This window comes from Leucopleurus acutus (assembly GCF_964270905.1).
Source record: "Leucopleurus acutus genome assembly, chromosome: 5".
In the NCBI taxonomy this organism is placed as follows: domain Eukaryota; kingdom Metazoa; phylum Chordata; class Mammalia; order Artiodactyla; family Delphinidae; genus Leucopleurus; species Leucopleurus acutus.
This window is the reverse complement of record NC_139147.1, coordinates 8984935-9009425: the sequence shown is the minus strand read 5'-3', so window position 1 is coordinate 9009425 and position 24491 is coordinate 8984935. Positions and strand designations below refer to the sequence as shown.

Here is a 24491-nt window from a genome sequence, read left to right as displayed (position 1 = left end):
CATTATAATCCTTGAGTGAGGAGCTTTTTGAGTCAAAGCCTTTAAACTGGGTTGTGTAGTTTATGGCTTTGGTGATGTTACTGCTAATCGCTGTGATCCCTGGTGTTTGTGAAATATCTGTCCAGTTCCTGACTCTGAGGCACTAGAGTTCTGCGTAAAGCACAGTGACTCCTTTGACTCAACCGGTAGAGAAGAAAGCATCACCCAAGGGCAAGTGCTGCAGCCCAGCCCTTGGGTGGCACCTCCTGCACTCACCTGGAAGCCCTCCCCCTCCCATGGGCTGTTGCCTGCCGCGGCCCCTCCGTTTCCAGTCCATCGGCCGGACTGTAGCCACAGGCACTACCGCAGCTGGTGCGGCTCGCTCTGCTCCTGTTCGTCAGAGGGCCAGGTGGGCCTCTGCTTCCACCCCAGGATGTCCCAGCCTCCCTGACACTGACTCCTTCCTGCTGTTTCCAGGCACCCCAACTTCTTTCCCATCCATTCACTGCGCTTGAAATGGGAGCTCTTCTAAGTCCTCAACCCCTTTTCTTGATCTGCTTTTAAGAATTTATTTTATTGAAGTAGAGTTGATTTATAGTGTTAATTTCTGCTGTACAGCAGAGTGACTCAGTTATACACACATATATATATCCTCTTTCATATTCTTTTCCATTATGGTTTATCACAGGATGTTGAATACAGCTCCCTGTGCTATACAGCAGGTCCTTGTTGTGTATCCATCCTGTATATATAATACTTTGCATCTGCTAATCCTAAACTCCCACTCCATCCCTCCCCCACCCCACCCACCTTGGCAACCACAAGGCTGTTCTCTACGTCTGTGACTCTGTTTCTATTTCGTAGTTAAGTTCATTTGTGTCATATTTTAGATTCCACATAGAAGTGATAGCAAACGGTATTTGTCTTTCTCTGACTTACTTCACTCAGTGTGATCATCCCCAGGTCCATCTGTCTATTCTTGACCTTCCTTACCGCCGTCATCCACCCCACACCTCTGCCCAGGTGCACCGCGGACAGTTCCCACGGGTGCACCCCCCTTGCCACCGGCAGGCAGACGTTCTCTTGCTTCATGCCCGAACACAGCTGCTGGGCTCGTAGCGGAAGTCAGGACTGTTCAGTTCTCAGACGTCAGGGACGTACAGCCCCTCTTAGCTGGCAACGCTCGATGATACCCACTCAGTGTTTCTACCTCCGTCCCAGCTACTTGACCAAATCCGTTCCTCATGGAACTCCTGATACGGATGACTCCTCACTTCACCCTCGAGTCAATTTAATGTATGCAGTTTTGTTTCTTGTATTATTCAAAGACGCATTTCTAGAAGAATCCATGGTCCTAAAGAAACTGGAAATCTAATCTGCCAAACGTGTTGTGCCGCTGTGACTTCCTGTGTCTCTGTTTTACCCAAGTTGGTCAGAGAGTAGCCTGAGCCACGAGTGTCTGTTGAGCCCTTGAAATGTGGCTTGTCTGAAGTGAATGTGCTGTAAATAAACACACAGCAGATTTCAAAGACTTAACAAAGAATGCGTAACCTCGCTAACAATTTTATATTGATTATATGTTGATACTCTGTTGGATATATTGTGTTAAACATTATGAACTTGTTTCTTCTTTTAATGTAGCTCCTAGAAAACTTGGTATTACCTGCATGGTTCACAGCTGCGGCTTGCATTATATTTATATCGGATGGTGCTATTTTAGGCACTTAAGATTCTTTTCCTTAACTAACTTCCTTTCCTCTTTCTCCTGACTACTCTCAGGAAGTCACTCAAAAAATTCTAGAAGCTGTCGGGAACATTGCTGGCTCTTCCTTGGAACAAACCAGCTGGCTGAGCAGAAACCTGGAAGTGAAGGCCCAGCCTCAGATCTCTCTAGAAGAATCTGATGATGAGGAAGATTTGCACGGTAGGTGTAGAAGGGTCAAAAAGTAATGCCCAGGGCTTCCCTGGTGGCTCAGTGGTTGAGAGTCTGCCTGCCGATGCAGGGGACACGGGTTCGTGCCCCGGTCCGGGAAGATCCCACATGCTGTGGAGCAGCTGGGCCCGTGAGCTATGGCCGCTGAGCCTGCGCGTCCGGAGCCTGTGCTCCGCAACGGGAGAGGCCACAACAGTGAGAGGCCCGCGTACCACAAAAAAAAAAAAAAAAGTAATGCCCAATGCCAGCTAGTGGGTCTAGTTTTGCCTTAAAAGTAAACTGGCTTTGCTTCTTACAACATACGTTGTATGTATACTGAACAATAGGATTCCGTTGGAAGGGTCCCGAGTGGCCCATGCTACCGTGTTAAGCCCTCACTGAGCCGAGATGGGGGTCCAAGAAAGTCACTTCCCAAGATAATTTGCACAGACTCAGTGATAGAAATCTGTGTGGTATAAAGAATAGGAGAATGTATGTTTTTCTTTTTGTGGAGCCGTGGAAAGAAAACTTAGTAAACCAGCTCACTATCGTCAGGCAGTTGATGTTGTATTTCATTTCTGGCCAACACACCCCTGCCTCTTGATGACCCTTGTGTTTGGTCATTGCCTGAGTGGTGACGATTTTATCATGGAGGCCACACAGAGTAGGCACAGCCCAGCCTTGTCGTCAGTTACAGCTTCCTGGGAAAATGGTCTGGAGACTCTCAAACGAGACTCATCTGTTTACTCGGAGGACCGCTGATCAGCCAGATACTCTTTGAGGAGTGAATTAAATGCAACAGGGTAGACTGTCAATTGCCGGTGCCCTAAAGACCGCCGGACGAATGTATCATCCAGCAAATCTCAGGTTACTAGACCTGCTGCAGTGAGGGAGAAACTTGGCTGGGTCATAGGGGTGTCTCAGCTCTAGGGGAGGTTTGGGGAGGATATTTATAAGGTTGTAGGGCCTTGGCTGAGTTGTTTGTGGCAGATCTTTCCAGGTGGGGCCTGGGGCAGAGTCAGTAATAAGATACCTTTGCATTGGTGGGCACAGCACTAGGCGAGGGTCCAGAAGTGGATGTTGACGAGATGCTGCTCGTTTTGATAAGTGAGCCACTTTAGTTGCTTGAGTTTTTCTTTCAGAATTAGACGTATCTTAGAGCAAGTAATTATTTTTGCAAGCTCTCAGTATTATTTAACACAGACAGGAAAGTATGCCCAGTCCCAGTGTCGCTCAACACTGGACAAGAAAATCAGTTTGGTCTCAGTTTTTTTGTTTGTTTGTTTGTTTGTTTTCTGGTATGTGGGCCTCTCACTGTTGTGGCCTCTCCCGTTGCGGAGCACAGGCTCCGGACGCGCAGGCTCAGCGGCCATGGCTCACGGGCCCAGTCGCTCCACGGCATGTGGGATCTTCCCGGACCGGGGCATGAACCCGTGTCCCCTGCATCGGCAGGCGGACTCTCAACCACTGCGCCACCAGGGAAGCCCTGGTCTCAGTTTTATTAACACGAGCAAAAAAATTACATCTAAGTTCTCAGTCGGAACTACATAGCGCAGTGCCCACCACAAGGTCAGTGTTCAAAAGCTGCTAGTTCTGTCATATTTTATGACCTCTGTCATTATTGTTAGCGGTAGTTATATCAGCAGAAGCAAAGCTGAATTTGTGGTTTTTCATATACAAAGGAAGGTGTGTCAAGAAGTCTGGGCTCTTTTCTCTTGCAAGTAAACGAAACCCACTTCAGGCGTGTAGAAACACAGCAGCACAAAACTTTCTGGCTCATGTACAGGAAAAACCCAAGCGTCTACATCTGGTTTTAGTCAGAGCGGGAGCTAGGTGTTCAGATGAAGTTCATCAAGTCTCACGCAAAGATTCCGGTTGGCTGTTCTGGGCCTGTGGCTGACCCAGAGGAGGAGAGGAAAGGCTGGTGCGCTGGAGCTCCGAGAAATGGGCTCCCACCCAAGAGAGGCTTCTCTTGCAGGAGGAGGAAGGATGGTGTTGGACAGACAGGCCGTAGCACCCCCTCCATTACTTCTGCCATATTTGTTTGACAGCTAGTTTTGTGGTTTACATAAGAAAATAATTATACTTTACTCTGTAATGAAGATCCTATAACTAGTATGCTATCGTTTACCAATGTAAACCAACAATTATGCTTTCTCAGGCTGCGGTTATGATTATAGTTGTGGTTCTAGGGAAGGAGAGCTCGTGCAACTCCTTGGCTCATCTGCCCTCAGTTATTCCCGATGTAGGTACTGATATAGGGATTAAACTGCTTCTCCACCACCAGCGCAGCTGAGCCTGGCTTTTGTGCAGTAATTAAATTTAACCTCAAGACAGTCCTGTAGTAAAATGATTACCTGATTTTTATTTTAAAAAAGAAAGCAATAAATAAATAAAATAAAAAAAGAAAGCATAGAATTCCAAAGCTGGAGGTGATGTGGGGGCTTCTCTATAAGACTTAATTAGCAAATTATAGAGTACCAAAAGACTCTTTGGATCCTACACTATACTTTGTTTCAGTCTTGAACAAACTAAGTATGCATACTGGCCGTCTAAATCGTGAAACAGAATGAGGCTTCAAATGATGTGTTTCTCCACTTAGAGTTCTTCTGTGTGCAGTGCACGTGCAGGGTCCTTCCTGTACGTTTGCGTCTGGCGTGTGCCATGCACTGTGTTCTAGATGCTGGTGATGCAGCAGGAAACAAAATGAGCAGGACCTCTGCTCTCGTGGGGGGGCGGGGGATGCGGAAGGTGATGGTCCAAAGTAAATTAACAAAGGTATCTTTCAACTCTTCTGGAAATCCAAAGTTACTCCAAAATGAAAGTGGTTTTTTTTTTTAATGGGAGTGGGGCTGGGGGCCACTTCAGATGTTGCAGAACATGTCCCCAAGGAAGTGTCAGTTGTGCTGAGAAATACAAGGTAAGGGGGCAGCCATGCAAAGATCCGGGAAGGCGCTGCCCGGAGGGGATGGCGAGTCCTGGAGGTGGGAGTGGGCCAGACCCAGGAAACCTGAAGATCAGCTTGGCTGGAGCCTAATGTGTGGTCATGCAAGGTCAGGGCGAGAGCGGGGGTGGAAGGTTGTCCGGCTTGATGCAGAGCACACTTAAGAGCTTGGCCATTAGCCCACTTGCTGTGGGAAACCATTAAAGGGTTTGGAGCAGTGACAGGATCTTATTATTGAGTTTTCAGAAAACATCAGTTTGGCTGCCGGGAGCGATGTGGGCTGCAGCAACCGAGAACAGAAACTGGGAGTTCAGTTGAAAGCATTTCATGGTGCTTCGGGCAAGAGAAGATGTTGGCTTAGAGGCATGGGTTCCAGAGAAAGGTGGACTGGTGTGAGTGCAGCGTCAACAGAACTTGCCGATGGATTGGAAGTGGTAGTTTAAAGGAAAAAAAGGCAAACAAGGATGACTTTGGGGTTTTTGTTGTTTGTTTTATTTATTTTTGGCCGCATTGGGTCTTCATTGCTGAACACGGGCTTTCTCTAGTTGCGGGCGAGTGGGGACTACTCTTCGTTGCGGTGCGCGGGCTTCTCATTGCGGTGGCTTCTCCTGTTGTGGAGCACGGGTTCTGGGTGCACGGGCTTCAGTAGTTGTGGCTCGCGGGCTCAGTAGTTGTGGTTCGCGGGCTTTAGAGCGCAGGCTCAGTAGTTGTGGCGCATGGGCTTAGTTGCTCCATGGCACGTGGGATCTTCCCGGACCAGGGCTCGAGCCCTGCGTTGGCAGGTGGATTCTTTTTTTTTTTTTTTTTTTTCTTTACGGTACGCGGGCCTCTCACTGTTGTGGCCTCTCCCATTGCAGAGCACAGGAAACACTCTCTGGAGTGCTTCCGGAAACACTCTCTTCTCATAGTTTCTACGACTCCATGTTCTCTTGGTTTTTCCTCCTACGCTGCCGACCTTTTCTGATTCCTTCCCAGACATCTCAAATGTAACACATGCAAACCCAAGCTCCATCTCCCTCTCCAGAATGTTCTTGCTTCAGACTTTTCCACCTCAATCAATTGTTTAAACCAAAAACCAAAGTCATGGGACTTCCTCGGTGGCACAGTGGTTAAGAATCCGCCTGCCAGGGCTTCCCTGGTGGCGCAGTGGTTGAGAGTCCGCCTGCCGATGCAGGGGACACGGGTTCGTGCCCCGGTCCTGGAAGATCCCACATGCCGCGGAGCGGCTGGGCCCGTGAGCCATGGCCGCTGAGCCTGCGCGTCCGGAGCCTGTGCTCCGCAACGGGAGAGGCCACAACAGTGAGAGGCCCGCGTACCGCAAAAAGAAAAAAAAAAAAAAAAAAAACCGGAGACAAGGCAGAGAACACGGATATAAATGTTCCAGGTTAATAACACTTAGCGCCCCAACTGAGGGCGTTTCTGTTTGTTTACATTTAATTTTCTAAATGAAACATGAGACGAGGTTACCAGCTGAGGAGGGACAGGTATCGCTGGTTATGGAGGGAGGAGGTGAAAGAACTATGTTGGAGACTGGGAAAGCCAGCACAGCGCTGAGGGACGCGGGGGAGGGTTATCTAGGAGCATCAGGTCATTTCTGAGTTGCACAGTCATGAAGTAAAGTGAGATCTGTTTCAGAGTAGTCTGGTTTTCTCCAGAGCATTTAGCTGCATAGAACTGCATAGGCAATCATTGGGTTTAGCCAGCTTTGCATTTTTCGAGGTGAGTGCTTCAGAGGGAGAGAGAAGCAAAAAAGTGAAGCATGTTTGCAAGGTGGACGATAGACCACGGGTGTGGGTGGGGAGATAGAGAAGTGAAGACCTGGGGGGATTGATAGGTAGTGAAGGACGTGAACTCAGGGGGTTGGAGGCTTGTGCAAGGTTTCAGGAAATTGTCAGAGCAGCATTCCAGGAGGAAGTGAGCAGGAAAGGTAAGATGTGGTTGGTCACTGTAGGGCGCTGCAAGTGGAGACTTTGGAAAGTCATGAGGTCAAGGGTATGATGGTGACAGCGGCTGGCTGAGCTGGAACAAAATAAAAGCTTGCTGGAAAAGAAAAGACTAAGGGGCTCGGAGGCCAGGGTGGTAGAGGGGTCATCCAGGGGGTTGTTGAAGCTCCAAACATGGTGATGAGAATAGAAGCAGGGAGGAAGACAGTGAGTTGGTGCTGATTTATTTGATCAAAATACCCAGATTCTTAGTTGCTGAAGTTGAACACGTTAGCAGAGAAGAATACGTAACATGTACGTACGTACAGAGTCAGTGTGAAAGGCGGGAGCTCATGACTCAAGTTCATCTGATGCTTTGGGGGCATAAATGGTGACCTATTGTCCTGATTAAAACACACATGCCTCTTTCAGCAGATGCTGCTGCCCCCGCTTCAGCAATGGTGCCTGCGTCTGCCCCTTCGGTGTACAGCGTGCAAGCCCTCTCCCTCCTGGCAGAGGTACATACGCATCTGGCTTGCCATCCCCCCACAGAAGTGAGGCTTTGTGAGGGCGTTCATTCTCAGGGGCCAGGGCGCACGGGCTGCACCGTCCCGGGTGAGTTCATAAGCCAGAATTGGCCTCAAGCTGCCCCGTGGAGTTTTCTTGTTAGGCTGTGTATACCCCGAGGACTAAATTTTGTATTGCCGCCTGCTTTAGGAGATTTCTGTTTTCTGGCGGTCCTGTTCTTCTAGGTTCTGGCATCCCTCCTGGACATGGTTTATCGAAGTGATGAGAAGGAGAGAGCGGTGCCGTTGATCTCACGTTTGCTCTACTATGTTTTTCCTTACTTACGTAATCACAGGTAACGCCACCTTCTCCATTGTACCCCACCCACGTGTGGAAAGGTAGCTTATGGGAAATGTGTCCAGCGGGGTTCCTTGCACCATCTCTGACCTTGGCCCTCTCCCCTTCCCACCCCTTTCAGTGCCTACAATGCCCCCAGCTTCCGGGCTGGCGCCCAGCTGCTGAGCTCTCTAAGCGGTTATGCCTACACGAAACGAGCCTGGAAAAAAGAAGTCCTGGAATTATTCTTGGACCCGGCCTTCTTCCAGATGGACACTTCTTGTGTGCAGTAAGAAATGCTGTCCTGATAAAAAAAAAAAACGTGCCCTGAATCTTCAAGTGGAAAAGTGTTTGGGTTTCTGTAATTAATTCTCATTCCTGAAATGGAAGCACAGTTAGCATCAACCCAAATCATAGGACACCACTCACAGGTTAACTGTGTATTTCTGGGAACAGAATTAAGTCTTCTAAAAACTACAAAGGTGGCTTCTTTTAATCAGGAGAAGAATTTCAAGTACGAGAGCACATTTTTCCTAAAGAGCATTGCGTGGGGTTCCAGTGGTACTTGGTCTAGTACTACTTTATCTTGTAATCACAAAATGCTTGACCAGCATTAAGATGACGGGGCTCCATGGTGACACTGCGGTGTCCTTATCCCACTCTTCGGCTGACACTCCCCGATTCCTCACTGAGACCTTGAGGCTGGCCAGGCTCTGCGCGGGCAGCGGAGATCCGTGGCATCACAGGCACAGGATGAACTAGCTGTGCCTTTTTCTTGGAGGTCAACAGAACCACTCGTAACTCTGCCCCTAGATTGACTGAACAGGTCTTCATTAATGGCAGGGGGAGACGGTGGAGACTGGTCAGCTTCTTTATGTGGGCTGAGGGTTTGTCCAGCCACCACCAGCGGCCATGGCTGTAATCCTGTTGCACTGTGGGGAACCCGTTGAGAACAAGTGGTGTTTGTCTTCACAACCCCCATTCTTTCCATTAACACAAGTGTATGGACATCATCTGTGTGAACACATTTAAGGGCAACCCTTGTGAAAGCCAAGGTACCTTGACAATTTGTGTTTTCTTTTATTGTGAGCTGGGAATTATTCATTATTCCCTATGTTATTCATTCCCTATGTTAAGGTTATAAATGAAAAGCTTTCGCTTAACGTTTCCTTATATAAAAACTATTCATCCCTTTCACTAACTTTTCAGAAAGCAGTTTTTAATAGATCTTAAAGGGACATGTTCTTTTCTTGATGCTTTTAATCAGACTGTCACCCTTTGCATATTTAATTAATTTTGCTTTTTTTAATATCCAGTTGGAAGTCCATTATTGACCATCTCCTGACTCATGAGAAAACAATGTTTAAAGATTTAATGAGTAAGTTCTTCTGTTATGTGCACATAAGTCCCACTTTAAAGGACCGATTCCTTTTGGTCATAATCAGCTTTAACCACGTATTTCAGGCCCAGCTCAAACCTTTTTTAGTGCCATTTCAGCCACAGAGTGTAATGTGATGTGCAGAATGTGTCGGGACTACGTGAATGAGCCTTCCCGTTTCCAGTCTATTGACACGAACGCCTTCAACTACCTTTTTTGCAGTTTTATAGCGGAGAAAATACTTTTGAAAGTAATGATAAGTTGACCACAATTGGTTAGGAGTACTTTCCTGTACCTCATATCCTCTTCAAATACCCCATCACTCAGTATCATGAAAGAAATAAGAACTTTTATAAATGTAAATACTTGAGTAACAACTGCATGCCCTTAATCAAGATCATGATCTTTCACCAGGGAAGATAGGAATAGTAGGAATTTCTCATCACTTACCTCTCATTGTAGTGTTCTCACTAAATGGAACTTATTTGCTCTATTTATTCCAGCCATGCAGAGCAGTTCTTTAAAACTGTTCTCAAGTTTTGAGCAGAAAGCCATGCTGCTAAAGCGCCAGGCTTTTGCTGTCTTAAGTGGAGAACTTGATCAGTACCACCTTTACCTTCCTCTGATCCAAGGTAAGAAGTCCTGCCCTCCCCCAGCCCACCCCCCCCAAAAGAGACAGGCCCAGGGTGGCTGACATGGCTGGAAACCAGAGGGGCCCAGGGCAGGTGTTGGTGGAATGGTCAGACGTTAAATGAGTACTCAGCAGAGGTGATTGTAGAAGAACTTTGGAAATATATCCGTAAATCTGAAACTTTATTTTAAAAATCAGTTATTATGGGACGTTCCTGCTGGTGCAGTGGTTAAGAATCCACCTGCCAACGTAGGGGCCACAGGTTCGAGCCCTGGTCCAGGAAGATCCCACATGCCGCGGAGCAACTAAGCCCATGCGCTACAACTATTGAGCCTGCGTTCTGGAGCCTGTGAGCCACAACTACTGAGCCCACGTGCCACAGCTGCTGAAGCCCGCGTGCCTAGAGCCCGTGCTCCACAACAAGAGAAGCCACCGCGATGAGAAGGCCGCACACCGCAATGAAGAGTAGCCCCCGCTCGCCACAACTAGAGAAAGCCCGTGCACAGCAACGAAGACCCAACACAGCTGAAAATAACATAGAAAAAATAAATTTATTTTTTTTTGAAAAGGCAAGACAAAAATCAATTATTATAATGCTATTAGTTTTTAAAATTTTTTAAGATATTTATTTATTTTTGGCTGTGTTGGGTCTTTGTTGCTGTGCACAAGCTTTTCTCTAGTTGCGGCGAGCAGGGGCTACTCTTCGTTGTGGTGCACGGACTTCTCATTGTGGTGGCTTCTCTTGTTGCAGAGCACGGGCTCTAGGCATGGGGGCTTCAATAGTTGTGGCTCGCGGGGTCTAGAGTGCAGGCTCAGTAGTTGTGGCGCACGGGCTTAGTTGCTCCGCGGCATGTGGGATCCTCCCAGACCAGGGCTTGAACCCGTGCCCCCTGCATTGGCAGGCGGATTCTTAACCACTGCGCCACCAGGGAAGTCCTATAACGCTATTAGTTTTTATTAGGTTGTTTTTTAAAGTCTGGCAGTGCTTCTTCAGCACTGTCTCCTGCTGGATCCCTCCTGCAGTGCAGATACTAAGTGAGGCCAGTGACAGAGCAAGATTTTGGAGAAGTACCTGATTTTTCCTTAGCAGTCTTTTCTCTTCTTCATACTCGCGGTATTCTTTGTCTGCTTCAAAAGTGAATGATTGTGGATATTATACATGGTTTTAAAGGCTTTTCCCCCTCCTCATAAAATGTTGAGTTGGTGAAGTGAGCATTCTGTTTTAATTCATTCTCCTCCAAGATACAAAAGAACTCTCAAACAGGAATGTGTTTTCCTTAAGACACGTAGCCTAAATGGAATATAATAAAATAAACAAGCTTTCAAGAATTGTATTAAATATCACGAAGGCTAGTATAACAAACAATTTTACAAATATTAGAATTACGGTGTAAATCCTTTTGGGGTGCTCAGACTTATTAAAGTATAATTTACATACAGTTCTGGCTATACAGTTCTATGAATTTTGATAAACACATGTAGTCACGTAACCACCACTGCAGTCAAGATTCAGAACATTTCCATCACCCCAGAAAGTTCACTCGTGCCCCTCAGAAGGCATCTCCTCCCCTTACCCCCTGACCCTATCAACCACTGAATCGTCTTTCTGTTCACATGGTTTCATCTTTTCTGGAATGTCCTGTAAATGTGAATGTGACTAGACAGTATGTAGCCTTTGAGACTGGCCTCTTGTATTTGAGAGTCATTCATTCTGTTGTATTTATCAATAGCTTGTTTCTTTTTATTGCTATTTATCGATAGTATTCCATTCTGTGGTTTACCAGTTCACCAGTTGAACATTCAGGTTGTTTCCATGTAGAATTATGATATAAATCTCTTACTCTACCCTCTTAAAAAATGCTCTTATAAATACCTGTCGGCTCACAAAGCATGTGTTTTTCCTAAATATTTTTATTAATTCTCAGCCCGCGTCCCTGCTTGATTAACCACTTGAAAGGTCTTAATTATTTTAGGTCAAAACATTAACAGCTTTCACGGGTATTAATTATGACAGTATTTTATATTTGCAACAATGAAAATACCATTATACTTCTACGGACATCATTTCAGCCTGTAAAGCAGGTAAGGAGATGTTCATGACCTAACGTCTTGAATACTTAACATGTATGAAAGTGAATATTTAGATATTAACAAATCCTCACTTGAATCACTAGCAGGAGGCCGCTTGGATCAGAGGGTGGCCAGGAATGCCGTTAAAGGTGGTGGCAGCCCTCCAGAGACTTTGCTCAGTGCAGAGTCAGAGCTGAACTTCGTTGCATACTTACAGGATTTAAAGGGGAGAAAGAACAATGGGAACCACATTTCCTCTAGTTCACAGGCGGCATCTGTGGTGGTGCTTTATGCCCCTGGCCGTCAGACAGTGGTCCAGAAGCGCAGCGTGAAGTTCACTTTCTCAGCAGGAGAGTGTGGTAGGCAGTGCATTGTACAATCCTTGCCATGCCGTCTCACTTTTCTTTTTTTTTTTTTTTTTTTTTTTTGCGGTACGCGGGCCTCTCACTGTTGTGGCCTCTCCCGTTGAGGAGCACAGGCTCCGGATGCGCAGGCTCAGCAGCCATGGCTCACGGGCCCAGCCGCTCCGCGGCATGTGGGATCTTCCCGGACCGGGGCACGAACCCACGTCCCCTGCATCGGCAGGCAGATTCTCAACCACTGCGCCACCAGGGAAGCCCCATGCCTTCTCACTTTGGGAGAAACACCTGCGCCTTCTCTCCCCCATGTCTCATCACACACTCTCCTAAAACCTGGGGTGAGGCCCAGAGAGCTAAAGAGACAGTATTAGATGTGTAGAACAAGAGGAGAACAGACAATGGCCTTTTTCAATCAGTGGTATGGAGAATCTGACTATGGCAGGGTGTAAACATCCAATTCTGAGAAATCATGGCTCAGAGAGGGAGAGAGAAGTAGAGGCAACATAATATTATATACATACAACATATATGAAAGTCAGCATAATGCTGACTTTAAATAGGAGATAGTCTGGGGGCCCTTGGGCAAAGAGGAATTTCTCCAAATAAATACCCTCCACTTTGGATAGCTCAAGTGCTGTTTTTTTTTAAAAAACAAAATACTACATGGGGCTTCCCTGGTGGCGCAGTGGTTGAGAGTCCACCTGCCGATGCAGGGGACACGGGTTCGTGCCCCGGTCCAGGAGGATCCCACATGCCGCAGAGCGGCTGGGCCCGTGAGCCATGGCCGCTGAGCCTGCGCGTCCAGAGCCTGTGCTCTGCAATGGGAGAAGCCCGTGTACCGCCAAAAAAAAAAAAAAAAAAAAGAAAATACTTCATGTTTGAAAAAGTAGAGTGGACTTCCCTGGCGGTCCAGTGGTTAGGGCTTTGCACTTACACTGCAGGTGGCACGGGTTCTATCCTTGGCTGGGGAGCTAAGATCCCTCATTCCACACAATGCAGCCAAAAAATTAAAAATAAAATAAAAATACCTGTTTGAGTCCTTGTTTTAAAAAAATAAGAGGAAGAAGTAAACATGTTTACCCCCTTCCGTTTTTTACTAACTGACAGTTTGCAAAGCCCTTGCCTCTGTATTGTCATCGTCCCCAGCTTCCCTAAGGTCCTGGGGTGATGGGATTCAGAACGTTCTCTGACAGTCTCGGGACATTGACTGGCCCCATGGAGCAATGACGCCCCAGTCAAGGGAGCAGAGGCATCCAGAAGCTCCTGAGTTGCACACCCTGGTGAATAGTTGAGACCAAATCAAAAGAGGCAGGAATGGGGAAGGCATCTCCTCTGGGGTCCTCACCCCCAACTGATCACCATCAGGTAGCACTGGAAGAGGTCGATCGATGCACTCGGTGCAGAACTGAGCAGCTTCTCACATCTTGGCTCGTAGTGACATAAATTTTGCATTGATCTCAAAAGAAGTAAATCGACTCAAAGCAATTATTTTTTAAACAGGAGGGACGATAAAATGCTGCTTGTCTAGGATGAAAGGAGGACAGGCTACAAAGGCCCCTGATGAGGGGATCAGAAAGGTCTAGAGGGAACACTGTTCCCTCTAAGCTGATGAGTGTGGCTCATTCCAGGTCCATTGAAGTCCTTCCCATCTTTTAAGTTTTCTTCATTGTCCTTTATTAGCTCCATTTTTACATCAGGATACCGGTGCTCAGAGAGATTAACACCTGCGTAAAGTTGCATTGCCACTAACTGGCACACCCTGGACTGAAATCTGAGCCCTCTGGCTCCCAGCAGTAGGCTGTGTTCTTTAGCAGGTACCCTTTGAGGCAGGTGAGTTTCACAGATGGGAAATGGGCTCAGCAAGGTTATGTGGCCAGCCGAAACGAGGTTCTGCAACCTTGACAGTGGTGCAGACATTCTGGCTCAGGGCTTTCTCTGGCTCTGCTCACCCAGGACTCCTTCAGCTTGTAAGGTTTATCACTCAGCTAAGAAAGGAATATTAGAGATTCTAAAATAGATCATCTTGGCTGAAGAATCATCTCACGAGTTTAGCTTTTATTTGGAGCATCAATATGAAATATGCCCCGTGTGTACAAACCACTTTTTTTTTTAATACTTTTTATCTCGAAGTAGATTAAGACTCACGAGAAGTTACACAAATAGTACCTGGTGTTCCTGTGTACTGTTCGTCCAGCTTCCCCCATGATAACATCTCACATAAGCATAGTCCCTCATCAAAACCAGGAAATCGATGTGGGAATATTGCCATAACTCAACTTGAGATTTTTTTCAGATTTCACCAGTTTCTACAATGCATTCTTTGTGTGTGTGTCTGTGTGTCTAGTTCCCACATACAAATTCTTGTAGCCAACACCACAGCCAGGATTTAGAACTCTTCCCTCGCTACAAAGCGACACCCTCACGTCACTCACTGCTTTGTATAGTCACACCCTGCACCCAGCGCTAACCCCTGGAAACCGCTGATCTGTTCTCCATCACTTTAATGTTATATAAATGGAATCATACATCATACGTATTATGTAAATGTCACCTTTTGAGATTAGCTTTTTTCGTTTAGTACAGTGCTTTTGAGATCCATCCAAAGGCAAGTGGGGTATGTTCATGGGTGTATAAAGAGTTTGACCTTTTTTAATGAGTACTAACACTCCGTTTTATGGGTGTACCTCAGTTCATTTATCCATTTACCTGATGGACATCTGGGTTGTTCTAGTTTTTGGTTATTAGAAATAAAGCCTAGGGGCTTCCCTGGTAGCGCAGTGGTTAAGAATCCGCCCACCAATGCAGGGGACACGGGTTCGAGCCCTGGTCCAGGAAGATCCCACATGCCATGGAGCAACTAAGCCCGTGTGCCACAACTACTGAACCTGCGCTCTAGAGCCCGTGAGCCACAACTACTGAGCCCGCGTGCCTAGAGCCTGTGCTCCACAACAAGAGAAGCCACCACAATGAGAAGCCCGCGCACCGCAACAAAGAGTATCCCCCGCTCGCCGCAACTAGAGAAAAGCCCACGCACAGCAACAAAGACCCAGTGCAACCAAAAATAAGATAAATGAAATAAATAAATTAAAAAAAAAAAAAAGAAAGAAGCCTCTGGCGATCCAGTGGTTAGGACTCTGTGCTTTCACTGCAGAGGGCCCAGGTTCAGTCCCTGGTCAGGGAACTAAGATCCTGCAAGCTGGGATAAATGCACAAGGGTTTGTTTACTGGGTTCTATGGTAAACGTGTGTTTAACTTTATAAGAAACGGCCGAACTGTTTTCCAGAGTGGACGTACCATTTTGCATTCCCATTTAAACAGTAATTCAAATGTCATTATCCTTTTTTTTTAACATTTTTATTTTTTAATATTTATTTATTTATTTGGTTGCACTGGGTCTTAGTTGCGGCAGGTGGTCTCCTTTTAGTTGCAGCTCGCCGACTCCTTAGTTGCGGCACATGGGCTTCTTAGTTGTGGCTTGTGAGCTCTTAGTTGCAGCATGTATGTGGTATCTAGTTCCCTGTCCAGGGATCAAGCCCGGGCCCCCTGCATTGGGAACGTGGAGTCTTAACCACTCAGCCACCAGGGAAGTCCCTCGTTATCCTTTTGATGTCTTTAGAGATACCCCTTCTTTCATTCCTGATTATTGGTAATTTGCTTTCTCTCTTTTTTGGTCAGTCTTTCTAGAGGTTTATCACTTTTCTTGTTCTTTTCGAATAACCACATTTTCATTTGATTTTTCGACATTATTTTTGTTTGTTTTGTTTCCAGTTTCATTTATTTCTGCTTTTTATTATGCCCTTCTTTGTCCTTGCTTTGGTTTTATTTTGTTCTTTTTCTGGTCTCGTGAGGTAGAGGCTTGGATTATAGATTTGAGTGTTTTCTCCTTTTATAATGTAAGCATTTAGTGCTATAAATTTCCCTCTCAGCAATACTTTAACTCCATCCCACAGAATCGGGTATATTGTAATTTTCATTCATTTCTTTATATTTTTATTTCCTTTGATACTTCTTCACCCCATATCTAATTTAGAAGTTTGTTAATTTCCAAGTGTTTCTGGTTATCTTTCTGTTATTAATTTCCAGTTTGATTCCATTATGGTCAGAGAACATTCTTTGTAGGATTTAAATTTGTTGAAGTTCGGTTATATCATGGGTCGTAAAGCAGTCTTGGTGAATGTTCCACGAGCACGTAATGAGATGTATTCTGCTGGTGCTGAATGGGGTGTTCTACAAGTGTTTATTAGATCCTGTTGGCTGAGGTATTGCTCAGTTCTTCTATATCCTTACTGACTGTTTTCCTAGGAGTTCTATCAGTCATGGGATAGGGATGTTGAAGTTCAGCTACAGTTGTCAGTACTTATTCTTCTTTGAGTTCCGGCAGTTCTTTCTTCAAGTATTTTACACCTCTGTTGTTTGGTGCACAGACATTTAGGAATGTTATATCTTCTTGTTGAACTGACCTTACCACTGTGTAATGTCCCTCTTTGACCCTGGTACTTTCCTTTGCTCTGAAGTCTATTCTGTCCTATATTAATAGCGCCACTCCAGCTTTCTTAAAATGTTTGCATATTGTATCTTTTTCCATCCTTTTACCTTTAACCTACTTATATTGTTATATATTTTTAAGTAGTTTTATCTTTTTTTAAAATTTATTTATTTCATTTATTTTTGGTCGTGTTGGGTCTTCGTTGCTGCGCGAGCTTTCTCTAGTTGCGGCGAGCGGGGTCTACTCTTTGTTGTGGTGCACGGGCTTCTCATTGTGGTGGCTTCTCTTGTTGCAGAGCACGGGCTCTAGGTGTGCGGACTTCAGTAGTTGTGGTTCGCGGGCTCTAGAGCGCAGGCTCAGTAGTTGTGGCACGTGGGCTTAGTTGCTCCGCAGCATGTGGGATCTTCCTGGACCAGGGCTCGAACCCGTGTCCCCTGCATTGGCAGGTGGATTCTTAACCACTGTGCCACCAGGGAAGCCATATTGTTATATTTGAAGTGAGTTTTGTGTAAGATAGCATACAACTGGGTCATTCCTTTTATCCATTCAACCAATCTCTTTTAATTGACATGTCATGTCAGGATATATTATGCCATTTTATTTATTTTCTGTTTGTTCCTTTTCATTCATTTTGTTTCCCTTTTCCTATTTTCCTGAGGTTACTTGAACATTTTTTTGGCATTCCATTTTGATTTATTTAAAGTGGTTTGGGGGTATATCTCTTTATATAGCTTTTTGCAGTGGTTGCTCTAGGGATTACAGTGAACATAGAATATACATACTTACTGTGGTCTACTAGTATCAATATTTTACCACCATTTGCTTTTCTCTTCTCCCATATGATATAGTTGTCTGAAATACTACATTTACATACTAGAACCAAAGGAGATAGAGATACACTTTTTGCTTTCACTGTCCAACATAAATACTCAAGAGGAAAGGATATTATTTATACTCATTTATTTACCCTTTCTATTGCTCTTTAGTCATTCCTGATGTTCTGTGTTTCCTACCATTATCATTTCCTTTCTGTCTGAAGAACATCATTTAGCCATTCTTTTAGTGCAAATCTGTTGGCACTGTTTTCCTTCATTGAGCCTTTTTTTTTCACCTTCATTCATCTTGGTTTGGTTTGGTTGTTGCTGTTTTTTTTTTCTTTCACCTTTATTCTGGAAGGATGTTTTTATTGGAAATAGAAAAATTCTGGGTTGAAGTTCTTTTCTTTCAGCACTTGAAAAATGGCAACTTCTTTCTGACTCTATGGTTTCTAATGAGAAATCTGCTATTATTCGAATTATTCTCCCTTTTAGGTAATGTATAATTTCCCTCTGATTGCTATCCAGATTTTTGTCTTTAGTTTTCAGAAGTTTGATTATGTGACTGAACATGATTTCTTTGGTTTTATCCCTTTTAGGGTTCACTCAGCTTGTTTTATTTGTAGATATATGTCTTTCACCACATTTGGAAAGTTTTCAGTCATTATTTTAAAAATATTTTTCCAACCTATACTCTTTTTTCTCTTTTTCTGTGATTCCAGTGCACAAATGTTAGCTCTTTTGTTGTCCCACTGGTCTATGAGACTCTGTTAATTTTTTTTTTCTGATATTTTCTCTCTCCTTTGTTCAGCTCACATAATTTCTATTGATTGTGTCCTGAATTCCCCTCTTCCTCTGTCATCTCCATTCTGCTATTGAGCTCAACAGTAAGTTTTTCTATCTTGGTGATTCTATTTTTTAGTTCTAAAATTTCTATTTGACTTTTCTTTGTATCTTGTATTTTTTTGCTGACACTTTCCATTTCTTATTTGTTTCAAGCGTCCATAATTGGTTATTAGAGTATTTTTAGATAGCGGCTTTAAAATCCTTTTCCAGTAATTCCAACCTCTGTATTATCCCTGCATTGGTGTCTTTTGGGTATCTTTTCTCATTCAAGTTGAGACTTTTGGCATTCCAGGTTACATTCTTTTCAATTGCCTAAGCTGCAATAAAATAAAAAATTTAAAAACCACATGGAACCCACTTCCAGGTCATTCCTTAAGTCCCAAGTTTCCTACCCAGTCCTGCCACGTTTCCTTCACCTGTTTTCTGATAGTTGGTTTATGTATTTTTGTTCAAAGTTTTTGTTTGTTTGTTTGTTTGCAGTTGGGTAAATAGGATGTATTATACTTACTCCATCTTGTCCAGAACCAAAAGCACAAACCACTCTTTAAAAATGCCAACCTGTTTGTCAAGTGTCTGATCTATGCACGATCCTTCATTTGGTCAGAGTATTTTTAAAGACAAGAAGTAAAAACCCACTTAAGGGCTTCCCTGGTGGTGCAGTGGTTGAGAGTCCGCCTGCCGATGCAGGGGACACGAGTTCGTGCCCTGGTCCGGGAAGATCCCGCATGCCGCAGAGCGGCTGAGCCCGTGAGCCATGGCTGCTGAGCCTGCGCGTCCAGAGCCTGTGCTCCGCAACGGGAGAGGCCACAGCAGTGAGACACCCACGTATCGCAAAAACAAAACAAAACAAAACTCATTTAAGCTACCTCAAGTAAAGAGAAGTTTATTACTAATTTACTACAGCGAATCTTAAGCGGCATGACCATAGTTCAGCTATTTCCTGTGGCAATTTGTCATCGTCCTAAGAAACCTCAAATTATGGGAAAAAAATCACATTCTGCAAACAGTTATTTCAGTGGAGAAGTGGGGAAGACTGTTAGGGACTAGAGAGTTTAGCTCTTTTTCTTTTTCCTGCAGGAATTAAAGTTTTTGTCATGGTCCTCAAATCTAAACTTTACTGAATACTATTTTATTCACGCACTTCACTTGCCACTCCTCACCCCCAAAATATAGTGTCATCTGCCAACCAATCTATATGATCTCATAGTTCCCTCACTCACCAAAGACTCTTCAGTGTCTGTGTCTCATGTTTCATATTCTTAGAAGAATAATTACATGTTTATTGATCACACACTGGATTTCTGGCTTGAGCCAGAAGTTGTTGCCTTTCTACTCAGCTGCAGCAGGGGAATAAGAGGAACTTGATTCACTTCTTTAGCAAAAGCCACAAACTGCTGTGCCTCGCAAAGAACAGTGCTGGGGGCAAACACGGGGCACAGAACCATTCTCCCAACACCCATCTCATGTATGAGGTTCTCGTCAAATGTCAAAGCAATTGCAATTTTATTATTCCTCTTTGTCTAGTGAGAAACTCCAAACTGCCTATTTGTGTGACATCTCTAAAATCTTCTTTCCTTAGAACGCCTGACAGACAATCTCAGAGTTGGACAGACATCCATAGCTGCTGCTCAGATGTTTCTTTTTTTCAGAGTTTTGCTGCTAAGAATATCTGCTCAACATTTGACTTCATTGTGGCCAATAATGGTCTCTGAATTGGTAAGTGCAAATATTTTACTCTTGAAAGCAAAATTGGAGCTTTTAGAAATGCTTTTTCAGGAATAATATTTCATATAGATCTAATTTTATCTGCAAAATTTTCAATCAAGTTGGTAGTGCATAGTCAGCTCTTGCTTAAATAGAGATATTTTATCCTATAATCCTAGTTGCTCTCTCAACGTCAGTTATTCCAATTAATCTGTACAGTTTGATATTATTTGCTTTTTTTTTTTTTTCCGCCGTGCCGTGTGGCTTTCGGGATCTTAGTTCCCTGACCAGGACATGGCAGTGAAAGTGCTGAGTCCTAACCACTGGACCACCAGGGAACTCCCTATTTGCTATTTTTTAAACTGTTTTTTTTCCTCCAGTTTTATTGAGATATGTGTCATATAGCAGTGTGTGAGTTTAAGGTGTACAACTTGATTTGACTGAAGTATATCATGAAATGATTATCACAGTAAGTTTAGTTAACGTCCATGACCAGGGATTGAACCCATGGCCCCTGCATTGGAAGCACGGAGTCTTAACCACTGGACCACCAGGGAAGTTCCCTGTATTATTTTTTTAGATTCCACTTATAAGGGAGATCATACAGTATTTGCCTTTCTCTTCTTATTTCACTTAGTATAATGCCCCCAAGGTCCTTCCATGTTGCTGGAAATGGTAGGATTCCTCCTTTTCGTGGCTGAATAATATTCCATTGTGTATATATAAAACAATTTCTTTATCTATTTATCTGTTGATGGACATTTAGGTTGTTTCCATGTCTTGGCTACTGCAAATAATGCTGCCCATTTTTTCATTGGATTATTTGCTTTTTTTTGTTACTGAGTTGTATGAGTTCTTTATATATTTTGGATATTACCCTATCAGATATTTGGTTTGCAGATTTTTTTTTCCATTTCATAGGTTGTCTTTTCATTTTTTTGATTGTTTCTTTTGCTTTATTTGCTATTTTTTATGGACATATAAATTTTAAACATTAAGCTAGGTTTACTCTCTCTCAAATAGTAACTTGAATTCACATTTTTTTTAAAGATTCAGACATTCATACAGCTTGAAGAAGATCTGAAAGAGGACGATGAATCATTGAGGTAAGTAGTACAGCAGTCTGCACACATATATGAAGGTTAATGGACATCACCTTAAGACGCAGGGCTATCTAACACTAAATACTGTTTTCCTGAAGTAGTTGTGAAGGGACCAGCTATTCTGACCATTTCTTAAAAGGAAAACCTTCTTATGGACATTGCATAGGCAAAAGGACCACAGCAGATGTGAATGAATTTATAACAAGAGTTTCTTTGCAAATTTACAGAAACAGCAACAAAATCAACAGAATAAAAGTTTCAGTCTCTGATGGAAATGAGCCCTCGATGGGGGAGATACCCCAGAGTGAACTTATCCTATACTTATCAGCTTGCAAATTCTTGGACACAGCACTTTCTTTTCCACCTGACAAGATGCCGCTATTTCAGATGTAAGTCAGAGAAGACCACGTGTCTTCTTTGAAGCAGATGACTTTCTTTCCTCTTGAGCACTTTCACTTGTTCTTTCCTGTACAATATATAAGACACCACAGCATGGGTTGCTAGTGGCCGAGGAGCCTGCTCAGAATACCAAGTTTCAGGGCTTCCCTGGTGGCGCGGTGGTTGAGAGTCCGCCTGCCGATGCAGGAGATACGGGTTCGTGCCCCGGTCCGGGAAGATCCCACATGCCGCGGAGCGGCTGGGCCCGTGAGCCATGGCCGCTGAGCCTGTGCGTCCAGAGCCTGTGCTCCACAACGTGAGAGGCCACAACAGTGAGAGGCCCGCATACCGCAAAAAAAAAAAAAAAAAAAAAAAGAATACCAAGTTTCACATTACTTGCAACATCTGTGTTTCGGGGAATTTGGCTCACAGTAGTGTTTATGTACGGGTTTCTCTTTCTCTCTCTGTGTGTGTGTGTGTGTGTGTGTGTGCGTGTGTGTGTGTGTGTGTTTAGGTGGGTTTTGCTATTGGGTTCTTATAAAACAGAGTCACCCACTGGTGATCCTCACTGGGTTTGTATAATCTTTTTGTCTCTTTGTTTTTAATTAAATAAATGGAACTTGCCGTCTCCGATTGGCTCTGCCCTTGTGGGCTCACATTTCCTGTGGGCTTAACACAGCTGCTCATTTGTCTAATTTCATGCCTGGCCCCAGATGCCACTTCTCTCTGTCCTATTTCACAGAGTGAAATCATGTAGAAATGTTTGTGGTTAGAAACACTAAGTGAAAGAAGCCAATTTGAAATGGCTACATACTGTCTGATTCCAACTATATGATGATCTATAAAAGGCAAGACGGTGGAGACAGTAAACAGCTGAGTGTGTGCCAGGCGGGAGGGGAGGGTGAGGCAGAGCGCAGAGGATTTTTAGGGCAGTGAAACTACTTCGTATGATACATGTCATTGCACACTTGTCCGAGCCTATAGAAGTTACAGCACCAGGAGTGAACCCTAAGGTGAACTCTGGACTTTGGGTGATGATGTTGAGTCAGTGTCAGTGCATCGATTGTAACAAATGTACCCCTCTGGTGGGTGTGTTGGTAGTCAGGGAGGCTGTGCACGGCAGAGCAGGCCCCAGGGCAAGTGGGAAACCTCTGTACTCTCTGCTCAATTTGGGGTGAACCTAAAACTGCTCTAAAAAAGAAAGTTTTTTTTTTTTAAGTGAGTTCCAATGACATGAGTATGCACAGCAGCATTAATCATAATAGGCAAAAGGTAGAGAAATGTCCATCAGTTGACAAGTGGATAAATAACATGTGGTGTATCCGTACAATTAAATATTCTACAATACAAAGAAATGAAGTACCGACACATGCCACAGCACGATGAACCTTGACAGTATCAAGTGAAAGAAGCCAGGCACAAACGACCATGTATTATGTGATTCCACTTATATGAAATGTCCAGTATAAAAAAATCTGTAGAGACAGAAAATAGATGAGTGGTTGCCTAGATCAAAGGGGTGTAGTGGATTGAGGGGTGAGGGCTAATGGGAACAGGGATTCTGTTTGGGGTTATGAAAATATCCTAAAATTGATTATGGTGGTGGATGTACAATTCTGTGAATATACCAAAAGCTTTTGATTTGTACACGTTAAACCGGTGAATGTGATTTACATCTCAGTAAAACTGTTTCTAACTCTTTAGGTGGGCTCCAAGCCAGCATGCCTGACCTCCGATGTCTTTCCTCCAGTTACAGGTGGGCATTTGTTCCAGAAGTAGACACAGAGGGCCCTGCCTTCCCGTCGGATCTAGAGGAGAATCACCAAGAATGCAAACCCCACACTGTCAGGATTCTCGAACTTCTAAAATTAAAATATGGGGTAAATGTTTTCCTTTTTAACAGTTATATTTGTGGCAGAGGGGAGAAAGGCTGGGCAGTGAGTGAAGTACTTCATATGCTATTTGATTTTAATGACTTTGAACAGTTTTCAGAATGCCTCCTAACTGAATGTTCAAACCTGGAGATGGTTATAAATTTCATCTTTGTTTTAGCATTTATATGTCACTTTCTCATCCCAGTTGCTAAGGGGTAAAGCCTCCTGGGTGACACAGTCCTGTAGAAGTAGTCTTGCCCACAGAGTTCCTCTGTGACTCAGAGGAAGAGCCTGCCGGAGAGGTGACAGTGGCCCCAGCGGGGTGGGCTCAGGGTGAAATCCTGGTGGAAGATGGCAGCTGAAGACCTAGGATTTGAGTTGATGCTGCTACCATCAGCGCTGACAGTGAATTTCATAAAGGACCCATCTCTTAGCTTTCACCGCCTGCACGTGCCTCGCGTGCATCTCTAACCCTTAGCAAAGCCACGTCGTTGTGGGTTTTTTGCAGGATATCAGCTCCGATGAGATCGCCATGAAGAGCGAGTTCCCTCTTCTGCGCCAGCATTCTCTTTCCACCATTAGGCAATTGATGCCATTCTTCAAGACTCTGAATTGTGCCTTTAAAACCCAAAGTAAACTGCCTACTGACACCCGGGGGCCTCTACTTGTGGAGTCGCCCGTCGCAGATAGCTCAAGGGTCTTGAAGCAACTGGAAGAATGTGTTGAATACGATTTTTTGGAACATCTGGAATGTTAACCTTGTAAGCCAGAACTTGTTTAATCCATTTACTGAGACTTCGAGAAAAAACAGGATATATTCAAAACAAAAAAGGAGCCAGGATAGTGCTTTTAAACAAGTGTGTCTCAGTTTTGAAAGTAAATTTCAGATCATTTTTCTGGTGGGCACCAAAATACACCTCCCTGAATGCCATGTAATATTTTTAGATCTGATTTTATGTTTCTTCCTCAATTTATGTAAAGAAATAAAATTAATATATCATCTAGTGGTGGCACAACATTTGTGATATAAAGTAAAGGATGAAGAGATTGGAGAGTTGTTTTCTTTGTTGCAGATGTATGGGTCTGTGTCAGTACACCTCTCTAACAATCTTGTTGACTATTATTTTAACCTTTCTCACATATGTCCCCTTAAACATTTATTTTGGTACCACATTTTAAAATGAAAATGTATTATTTTCTGAAAATACTAATTGCCCGTTACCATTGACTATTCAGAGGTGTGAGCT

The 24491-nt window shown here is 44.1% G+C and overlaps 1 protein-coding gene across 4 annotated transcripts in view; it reads left to right on the top strand.

Annotated features, from left to right (window-relative positions):
• DOP1B (DOP1 leucine zipper like protein B) overlaps positions 1–24169 on the top strand; it is a gene marked incomplete at its 5' end in the record, with an annotated part of 102923 nt that extends 78754 nt beyond the window's left edge. For 2 of the 4 annotated variants that reach the window (XM_082838989.1, XM_082838988.1), the window contains 11 exons: positions 1759–1903; positions 7190–7275; positions 7510–7619; positions 7743–7889; positions 8917–8978; positions 9482–9610; positions 19765–19901; positions 20940–20995; positions 21220–21381; positions 23121–23250; positions 23753–24169. In XM_082838989.1, coding sequence (XP_082695115.1) covers positions 1759–1903; positions 7190–7275; positions 7510–7619; positions 7743–7889; positions 8917–8978; positions 9482–9610; positions 19765–19901; positions 20940–20995; positions 21220–21381; positions 23121–23250; positions 23753–24001 — 1413 coding nt within the window. In that variant the 3' untranslated portion in view covers positions 24002–24169. Of the gene's footprint in view, positions 1–1758; positions 1910–7189; positions 7276–7509; positions 7620–7742; positions 7890–8916; positions 8979–9481; positions 9611–19764; positions 19902–20939; positions 20996–21219; positions 21382–23120; positions 23251–23752 lie in introns of all 4 variants that reach the window. The other 2 variants (XM_082838990.1, XM_082838987.1) reach the window with 2 other exon arrangements.
• Positions 24170–24491: the final 322 nt, after the last annotated feature.